At 44.5% G+C, this 10134-nt stretch overlaps 1 protein-coding gene across 1 annotated transcript; it reads right to left on the bottom strand.

Annotated features, from left to right (window-relative positions):
* Nucleotides 1-2088: 2088 nt before the first annotated feature.
* Nucleotides 2089-2517, bottom strand: LOC128892497 (uncharacterized). Its single transcript, XM_054152941.1, has one exon. The coding sequence runs from the start codon at nucleotides 2515-2517 to the stop codon at nucleotides 2089-2091; it is 429 nt and encodes a 142-aa protein (XP_054008916.1).
* Between the last annotated feature and the right edge of the window lie 7617 nt (nucleotides 2518-10134).

Below are 10134 nucleotides of genomic sequence, written 5' to 3'. Positions count from 1 at the left end.
GGTCGAGGGACTCCGTTACCGAGGGTGCGGCCGGGCGCATGCGCCCCAACACGGCGCAGTACGGCCGTTCCCATGGGTCTTGGTCCAGAGTTCCAAGAAGCTCTCTCCAGGCTCGCACGCCGCCGCCATCGCCTCTCGGAACCGTTCTGCCTCCCGATCGACGTCCGCGATCAGTCCCGGCCGATTCGTCCAGCCAGGACACCGCGAGGGCTGCCGCCATCAGCGCGTTCTCATCCATGCGTTTCAGCGCCCATCGACGCGGTAGTCGGTGCGTCGGCTGACGTAGCGCGAGGTGATTCTGCGGAGTGGCGGAAACATCGAAAACGATGTAGCGGTGGTCGCTATGTAATTCCACTTCTTCCGCCACCCTCCACCCGGACACAAGGCGCGCGGCGGCAGGCGTCGCCCACGACAAGTCGACAATCGACTCGCCCTGCCACCGCACGCACGTGCTTACCGACCCCCGGTTTAAGAGCCGGAAGTTCGCGCCCGCCGCCCACTCCAGCACGGCCTCCCCTCTCGCATCGGTCCTGGGGCTGCCCCAGAGGGTGGATTTCGCGTTAAAATCCCCCAGGACCAGTGCTGGGCGGGTTGGATTTACGGAACAAAAGTTCCCGCATCCTGTCCAGCAACCTCTCGAAGGACGCAAGGGAAAGGCTTGGCGGAGCGTATACGCCGATCACCGCCAAGCGACGAAGAACGCAGCGACGAATCCGCGCCCCCGCGAAACTACGCTCAGGGGCACGGTTCCGTCGCTCACGATCGCCACGGAGTCCAGTGCGTCCGCCGCCCAATCAGGGCGGTCACAGACACGGTACGGCTCCGCGGCGACGGCCAATTCCACGCACAACTCGGCCAGGCTGTGGACGAACAGGTCCTGTGCCGGCGGGACCGCGGATGACCGCGCGGACGGCGGAGCACGCGCCCCCCGAGCCGGGGCGACCGCCTCGGGCCCCTGTGCCAGTCGGGTCTCGAGCTCGGCGACGCGGCTGCGGAGCTCCGAGACGGTCCGCTCGAGCTGCTCTTCCCACCCTGAAACGGTCGTGCGCTTTGCCTGCTCGACTGCGGCGGACTTTATAGTCGACGCCGCAAGCTAGCGCACCAGCGGCCCTTTCAGGTTATTTAAACACTGGGCAACCTTGTGGATCGCATCCAGTGACTCAAATATTTTCGCCCCCAGTTCGGCCGTGGGCGTGTGGCACATTTCTGCCGCCAGCTCCATCTCCTCCCTGGGAGGCTTACCGGACCTCGGCCTCGAAGTCCTGGTTGAGGGTGGGGCCATTAAAGGGCCTCCCGCGTCAGGCTCCGGCCGAAGCCCGGCCTCCCGAACCTGAAGCTTCAAGAGTCGTCGCTTTGCCTCGGCGAGGGCGAAAGAGTGACTCGTTGTAGGCAGGCGGGCCCTCTTCCGTGCACTGGAGGAGGACCGGCGGGACGAAGCCGAAACGACGGTGCCTGTCGAGGCGTCCGAGTCGGTACCGTCGGTAGTCAGGTCCACCCCCGACCATAATCGACGCCCGGATCGTAGTCGACGATCTCCCAACCTCTCGATTCGTATAACGGCCCGAGTGAGGAGGGTGCCATCGCGCGCCATGTTTGCCGAAGCAGACGCTGCGGCGGAGGATGTCCCCGCCACAGTCGCCTCCTCACCAGATGCATTGAAGAACCCCGGGGCCTGGTGATCCACCCCGGGGTTCTCCCAGTCGTAGGATAATGACGCGGGGGAGCTTGGTCGACTACTCCTTACCGCGCTGGTACTGGAGGATCCGAAGCCCCCTGCACCGTAAATTTGGGTTCCCTTAGTGTCAATTGTTCATAATAAGGTGCCCCATTGCGGGTGGGCACCGTACCCTAGACTCCTTCTCGCTTACCGTGTGGTCCACAAGTGATCCGTTCTGTCGCCAGCTCATCGCGTTCGCTCCCCGCATCCAGCAAATCGGTTCTCGCGAGCGAGCGCCGACTACTGAAGCGGAGACCCAGGAGCCCCACGAGGAGGTACGGTGAGTGGTCTTGACCGGACGCAGCCCGCCAACTTCGCCGAAATTCCCCGCCCAAGAGGACGCCAAAGCGCCTCCCTGGTATAAGGGAATATCAGCTAAGTTGTGGTTTTTGACCCGACCTGGAGGTTGGAAATGCCGGCGCTGAAAAGGCAGGGCATTCCTCCAGCGTATGCTGCGTCGAGTCCTCCTCCTCGTGGCAGTGGTGCCAGACTTCCGTCGCTTCCCGTCCTATGCGACACAGGTAGACGCCGAAGCAACCATACCCGGTGAAGACCTGCGTCGTTCGGTAGGTGAGCCTACCAATGCCCATCTCCCGCCATCTTTTGAAGTACGGCAGGAGAGCCTTGGGGACGCGGTCGCTGGTGTGGGAGCTGAGCTCCAAACGGCAATTTGCGAGTGCGAGCCGCCAGACCTCGCGTTTGAACACCTCGACCGCCTCTGGCTCTTTTCGCGCATAGACTGACGCGCGTGCAGCCTGAAGTTCAAAGGAAATTTCCCCCGCCAGAGCATGCGCCGCCATATAGGATATGGTGCGGTATCCGTGGATGACCCTGATGGCCATCCACCTCTCAAGCCGGCGCAGTAATCCCTAGGCCCACCAATGTTGGGCAGGAAGCGGCCAAGCATGGCCGCCATCCTTTCCACCCGGGGGGCCAGGCGGTCGAACTGTGCCTCGAAACGCCAGTGGCTGTCGAGGACGAGTTCCAGATATTTCATTCGGTTCCCGACCTCCACGCAGGCTCCACCTACTCGGACCCACGACATTGGGAGTGGCCGACACCAAGGGCCACTGAGAAACCAGATGGCCTTGGTCTTCTCGGGGGCCACTTGCAGCCCAAGCCCGCGGGTCCTAGCGACGACAGCCGCCACTCCCACCTCTGCTAGGCGGACAGTCCTCTCGAACGTGCTCCTGACGGCGACCACTAACGTATCGTCTGCGAAGCAGACGAGACTGGCGCCGTCGGGGAGCAGTGCCCGCAGAACCGTGTCATAACCGAGGTCCTTCAACAACGGGCCCAAAACTGAGCTCTGTGGGACCCCACGGTTCACCTCCCTCCGCTCAACTTCGTACCGGCCTGGATACTCTATCCACCTGTCACGCAGATAGGCCCTGACCACCAAGACATCTAGGCTAATTTTTAAACAGCCTCAGTTTGTGGATGATACGCTATTTAGCGTCTTCATGTCACCGCTAAAGTGCGGAGCAGTCACTTTACATGAATTGTCATTAGGATCTGAACGTCCGCACTGTTGAACACAGCATTTTAGCTGCGCATAGTTGGAGACCACCGAATTTTACATTGTGTTACATAGTGACGCCTTTGCACTTTATTGGAAAGGACTTTCATGTACTGGCAGCTCGTTTTGATTTCACACCTTTTTCTACTTTCTTGTAGTTTCTAATGGGGATCTTTTATTTTTCTATAACTCCTTGAGTTCTCCACATTTTCATGTACTTGGCGTAATTTTTTCTACTTTTATGAAGGTTTTTATGGGCATCAGCTCTACCTAGAGTCACAAATAAGTGACGTCAATCAAATCCGTGACCATTGTTTGTGAAAACCGGCATTGACGCCATAGTTAACCGTTACAGTGAACACGAAAACGATTTGGAACTCGAGGGCGATAATGGAAAAGAAATCCACGACCGAGCAATATCTCCATCGTTAGGAATTCTAGATGACCGGCTTCGACGCTGTAGTCATAAATCAAAACGATAAATATTTGAAAATAAAGAAATTCCGCCTTTCAAGCCGCTGGAATTAATTAAATTGGATTTCACTTCGCGAATGCGTAGAATAATTTAGGAAAATAATTACAATTAGCTATTTATTAATTTTTGTCACTATTTATTATTAAGACCCGCGCACGGTCTTTTATTATAGCAAATACAAGTCATTTACAAAACTCGCAATACCTTAACTGGATAATAAAACTAGTAGGACTTCTATTTAATAGATAAACTGCCGTACGAACTGCTTCTCCCCACATTGTTCTACTTATTTTTGAGTCAAGTAACAGAGCTCTTACCTTTTTCCAAAATAGTACGATTTAGCCGTTCTTCTTTACCATAGAGTTGTGGAGAATGGTACTGTAAAGTTATGGTACTGTAAAGTCTAAAATAGTTCCATTATTTTTGCACCAACCCTGTAGATCTTTGTTGGCATATTCTTTGCCATTGTCACATCTTAGTTTAACTACTTTCCTCTCCCATTTTGCTTGACATTGTTTTACATAAGATTTTATTATTTCTGACACTTCAAATTTACCTTTTATTGGAAAAACGGCAGCAAAGTACGTGAAATCATCGAGGAATGTTATAAAGTATCTCACCCCGTCCCAAGTAGCGGGTTCTATCGGACCCCATACATCCGTATGAAGAATGAAGAATTTCCGTAGAAAGGTTTCAATGCTTTAGTTCTCTCTCCATTAAACGGATTGCGAGATTGTTTAGCCTTTATGCATATATCACAAAATTCTGAATTAGTATTGAATTTAGATGACAAACTCATATCTTTACTTATATTCATCAATCTTTCCATATTGGAGAAGCTCAGATGTCCTAACTTCCGATGCCAGTGTAATATGTCTTTGTTTGTTGTCAAGAGACTTTCTGTGGTGTGCGTTCCTGCCATGTTTACGACGTACAATCCGTTCTGACCTCTTGATCCTTCTAAGATTGTTGTCTCTCCTTTTCGAATTTTGACCTTGTTTTTAGTAAATGTAACTTCGCAATCATTTTGCGTTATAGAATTTACTGATAGCAATTTCTTTGTTAGCTCTGGAATTAGTATTACGTTTTTACGATTACAACTTCACCCATACCTTTACCTTCCATTTTTACTGATTTTTTTGCTGTGGAAATTTCGGTATTGATCATTTTTTCGTTTGTTAATAGATTAATATCGTTAATGATATGATTTGATGCTCCTGAATCGACTATCCAGTTATCCTCTTTTGTATTATTATTATTATTATTAACAAAGAAGCATACCTTTTCATCATTGTGTCTACCTGTTGAAACAGTTTTATTTTTCTTAAAATAGCAATCTCTCTCAGCATGGTTTGTCTTCTTACAGATATTGCACATGTAATTGTTTTTAGAGTAATCCCCTGTATTTGTTGTGTGTCGGCCTCTGTTGCTGTCCTTCTGATAATTGCGTCCTGCTGATTCTTTCTTACAATTGAGACCGATTTACTTTTCTCGACAATCAGTAAGGTCTAATTTAATTAATAATCTGAATATGTTATTTTGTCGAGAGAAGAAATTCACTCGGCGCGGCCTGGGTCAAGGGCTGCCGGGGCTCTAAAGAATAAAAATTGAATTTATGCAAGACAAAGGTTTAGGGCGCCAGCCGATTTTACGGCAAATCGGCAAACGGATAAGTTGACTCACTCAGGGTGGGTGAGTTGGACGACCCGTGAGAGGTAAGAAAGAGAAGAAACTATAATAGAGAATGAAATAGAATAAAGAAAGTTTATTATTCAGGTAGAATGAGATTTTCCAACTTACAGTACTTGTCGATGGATTACGGCTATCTATAACGGCTCGTACAGCACGTATAATCTTCGCTAATCGACTACTTGTCGAAACACTTCTTAAAATAAAACTAAATTAATATAATACAAAATACAACGGTAAAATATAAGAATGTAAGGTAACGCTCGCTCAGCTCGGTACGACTTTTCTGTATCGAATCTCGGAACAGACTCCGATTCGGGATCCCGAAACAGAGTGCTGGGAATCGAACGCGATCGCACGTGCTCGCCGCTGGCACTCCTTGCGGGTATTTTGGCAATTAATTACTATGCCTACCGCAGCGATCTTGTCGATAATTGAGTGACCGCGCTTTTCGAATGTTAAGGAGTTTTATTTTTCTGTCACACAATACTTTGCTATGTGATTAAGACCGTTACATTTATAACATTTTCTTACTGAGGATTTGAAGGCTACATTTTCTTGTACAGTTTCCTCCAATTTTAACCTATTTTCTTCAAGCTGTAATCTGGCTATAAGATTAGTTAACGTTTTTTCTTCTAACGTCGTAGAATCCCAAGCGCTAGCGAAATGTTTGCATTGAGTAGGTAGTGTGGATAATATCTTTGTAATCAGCAATGTGTCGTCTATAGTTTAATCTAATGAATTTAGTCTATGAGACAGATTTTCAAGGGTACTCAAATGTGTTGCTATGTCGCTCTCTTTTGCAAAGGAATAGTTGAAAAATTCTTGTAACAGTGCGCACTTCTTTTGTTCCGTATCATTCCCATATATCGATATTAATTTGTCCATCATTTCATTTGAGGTTTTACAGTTTAGAAGAAGCATTTGCATTTTTCTATCGACAGACAGCACTATTGCCTTTTGTACTTTTGCATCGCGGAGTTCCCATTCTTTCTTCTTATTTTCAGACCAATCTGCTTGAGGCACACTTGTTCCGATGAGAATATCATGCGCATTGATGGATTTTACTAAGATTGTTATTTGAAACTTCCAAAGTTGAAAGTTGGTTTCATCTTTTAATTTTTCAATTTGATCGATTTCACTTTTATGATCATTACACGTCGTCATTTTTACTTGGTTTTTACAAGCACGTTTTCACAGATAACCTCAGACGTCACGTGCCGATTTTACGAAATTTCACGAATATTAATCTCTACTTTACTTCACTGATTTTATTTTTATTTTTTTAAATAACTGGGCCCATAACCTGTTGTTATGGGGTGAGCAGAGTATATAGACAACAATCTTGTTGTAATAAGTAAATTAGTTTATTATAGAAGTGAGCGTGTGGACTCGCTAATTTTTTTATAATAAAGAATTTGTTTATCACATTATTTTAAAAGTAATTACCGTTTATATAATAACTAAGAAGAACACACATTTTGTCTGAATTTATTGATGTATGGTATACTATGTTTGCCTCTTACATTTTTACGCATTAATCTTATACGTACACCCTCGTTCATAAATATGTAGGCACGTACAACTTTCAATGAATAATTAATATACATCATAAATTATTACTATACAACTTTTGTGGTTAAATTCTATATTGGATGTATTTAACAACATATACTTATACTCAATGTTTCGACTGCCATATTTAATTTTATAGTGGAACTATGAGATCGTTTAGATAGAAAAGATTAGAAACAATGTTCAATATATCAAACGTATTTATGACGAAATATTACAGAATAAACCAGATAATATTACTTCGCATACAATGAAGAAATTAATACTATCGAAGTTTGGTAAGAAAAATGTTAACATTATCTAGTTATCTCTAAAGCTTTTTATCATTACTAATGTAATATTAAAAAAAACTATTAATAAAATATATTGGCTAATACAACATAGACATATCGAAAGATAAATAATATAATTGATATTAAAAGATATGCAACTGTTATTAGATAGTGTCCACATACTTCTGAGCGGGGGTTTATTGTATACATCGCGCAAATACGCTGGGTCGCCATCATACCAGATATAGACGTACGGTCATTATCTTTGTTGTAGATATTGTTTTTCGCAAACAATATACATATACAGGGTGTCTATGTATAAGTCCGGACATACGCAGGGTATCAATTCTATAACAAATTTCCAACAAAAAATTACTCTTAAACATTTTCTTTGTGTCGCCTTATTCTCGAGTATTTTCACTTTTAATTTTTTTCTGTGTTTTCGACTTCACACTTTTTAAACGGTCATAACGCCACTAAATTACAGTGCAAACTTAAAAATCAATACACCATTCGTAGGAGCATTAAATATTTCATCTCCATGATGCAAAATCAAAATTTATTACGTAGGTTTAATAAGTGAAAAATTAGGTCAAACTTTACATTGTGACAATTTTTAAAAAATTTGACTTTTTCTCTATCCGTTTATCGGTTTTAATACATAGTTGTTTGGGGGGCACACCTCGGGGAAAACTTCCTCGAAGTCTCAGCTTTTAAATGGTATTGTCAAAAAAAGTTTTACCGTGGTATTTTAGGGAGAAAGCTGTGTGAACTTGGCACCCGACTTTTCAAAAATTAATTTTGTTTTATAGAAAACGATAGTAGGTAAGGTATGCCGGTTCTGGAACAGTGGGATCTCAGGGGGGGGTGGGGTAAGCGAGGAGCGGGTGCTTGTGGGTGGGGGAAGCGAGGGCCGGGCCTCGTGGGTGGGGAGTGTGACGTCACTTTTGATTGACCACCCCCTTCAAGGCGCCATTTTGTTTTTTAATTGGCTGCCTCCCACCTATTCGTGTTTTTTAATTGGCTGCGACTCTTCATGTTTTTTAATTAGTTAATAAGGCCCTACCTCCGCCCACTTTTGATTGAACACCTTTTTGAGGCGCCATTTAATCGGCTGCCCACACTCCTTTAAACTGCGCTAATGGATCTATTTCAAAGACACGTACAAAGATTCGCGAAGTTTCGCGAGTCGAGGACAAATTTAAGAACTGCAAGCTAAACGTTCTGTTTTACCATCTTAATGTCATACGCGATGAAATGCATTCTTTGCAAATGTATTATTCGCGGAAGATTAGATCATCAAAAATCCATACCGACTCGCGATCGAACCATGGCTACAGGATACTCTATTTCAAAGGCATACGTGAAGGAATGCGTTTTTCGCGGTGGAATATTCGAGACCCCGATATGTTGTTTCAGGGACAAAGTCAAAAACTGCAAGCTAAACGTTCTGTGTTACCCGCACCTGCCGCCAGTGATTCGCGCTTATGAAGAAAGAAATAATATTCAATTGTAAATACATCATTTTATTTGATCACCATGCTGAATTACATTCAACCCTAAGGCTAACAATTCAGAATCAATCAATGAATGACGTTCAAAATTTTCATCTTCGGTAATTGTTCTTACAATATCATTTGGTTTTACATTATGTATTAATTTTACAAAAGTTTCATATCTGCGCTCGACGAGAAACGTATTCTCGGAAAGCCACGTGTACATATGATTGATACAGTATTCGAAATCAAACATTCTACAAATCGTTTTTTCCGTGAGGAACAAGGCGTTGACGGAAGTAGAGAGTTTCGCGACTTTAACATCGTCCACGCAGCAAAACTCAATCGTTATATCGCAAACACGTATCGGATCACTAGACGTCATTTAAAAGTTCCGTAAAATGTCCATCTTCCTCTCCGATAGCTTTTTCCAGGTAAACATTGGAAATTGGATTTCATTGCCGTGGTTATCTCCAATAACCAATTCCACATCACAGCAATGACCAATTCTTATTTCAATATCTAAATACTTATACTAGGTAGTTGTCAAAGGATATCTCCGTCCCAAAATACGTACTCCGCGGCTCGACTTCAATTCGGGCGAATCATTGGTTTCGCTGTGTAAATGAAAAGAATATGAAAAAAATGATGCACATTTTTGCTACGTTTTACATCGAGGAAACGAACATGTACGCATTTTCTTGGAAACTGGCCGCAATATGTAATTATTATCTAAAAATTTTGCCCCCTTTCCTCGAGCAACTTCAGCAGCAATCCACATCGCTGACGTTTAAATTGGACAAAATCTAACAATCTCCTAACCGCTGTATCGCAAATTTCCGGTTTATATCGAATCCACTCCCCTCCATCACCCCTTATCGTGTAGGAATTTATTGATGATGCAGCATTTCTTTTTTCTGTACCATGACGTCATGTTTATTTCATATTTCCAAACAGTTTGCATTTCTACATCAAATAGCGTATATATTTTGAACACATTTTCCATGGCACAAACGCCATCGTGAAACGTACATCTGTAATGTCCTTCACTCATTGTAGACAATTATGGTATTTCTCTGTCTTCTAAATCCATTTTGACATCGAAAGCTTTCATTCCAGTTAAATTGTACAACCATCTCTTCTTTTCCGATCCTTTAACTAAAATTCTGTCAGCGCATTCCAATGCGGTTCGTAACAGGCTGCTCGCCTTCGCGTAGGGTACGTAACCATCCGTCCATCTGATTCCATGGTGTTTTTTCGTTAACCACCAAACACCACGTTTTTCGTTAGACGTTAGACAATGCAATCCAAATGGAGGTTCAAATATCCAATGCACTAACTTTTTTCCTTGCGTGAGGACAGCCACCTCTTTTACGATAAAATCATTCGAG

The sequence above is a fragment of the Hylaeus anthracinus genome, unplaced genomic scaffold, assembly GCF_026225885.1.
Source record: "Hylaeus anthracinus isolate JK02 unplaced genomic scaffold, UHH_iyHylAnth1.0_haploid 12002, whole genome shotgun sequence".
NCBI classification, from domain to species: Eukaryota; Metazoa; Arthropoda; class Insecta; order Hymenoptera; family Colletidae; genus Hylaeus; species Hylaeus anthracinus.
Note: the sequence above shows the minus strand (reverse complement) of the source record. Positions and strands in the feature narration are given on the sequence as shown.

Coding starts and splice junctions, on each gene's coding strand:
- LOC128892497 (XM_054152941.1), bottom strand. CDS start 2,517: ATGGCGGCGCATGCTCTGGCGGGGGAAATTTCCTTTGAACTTCAGGCT.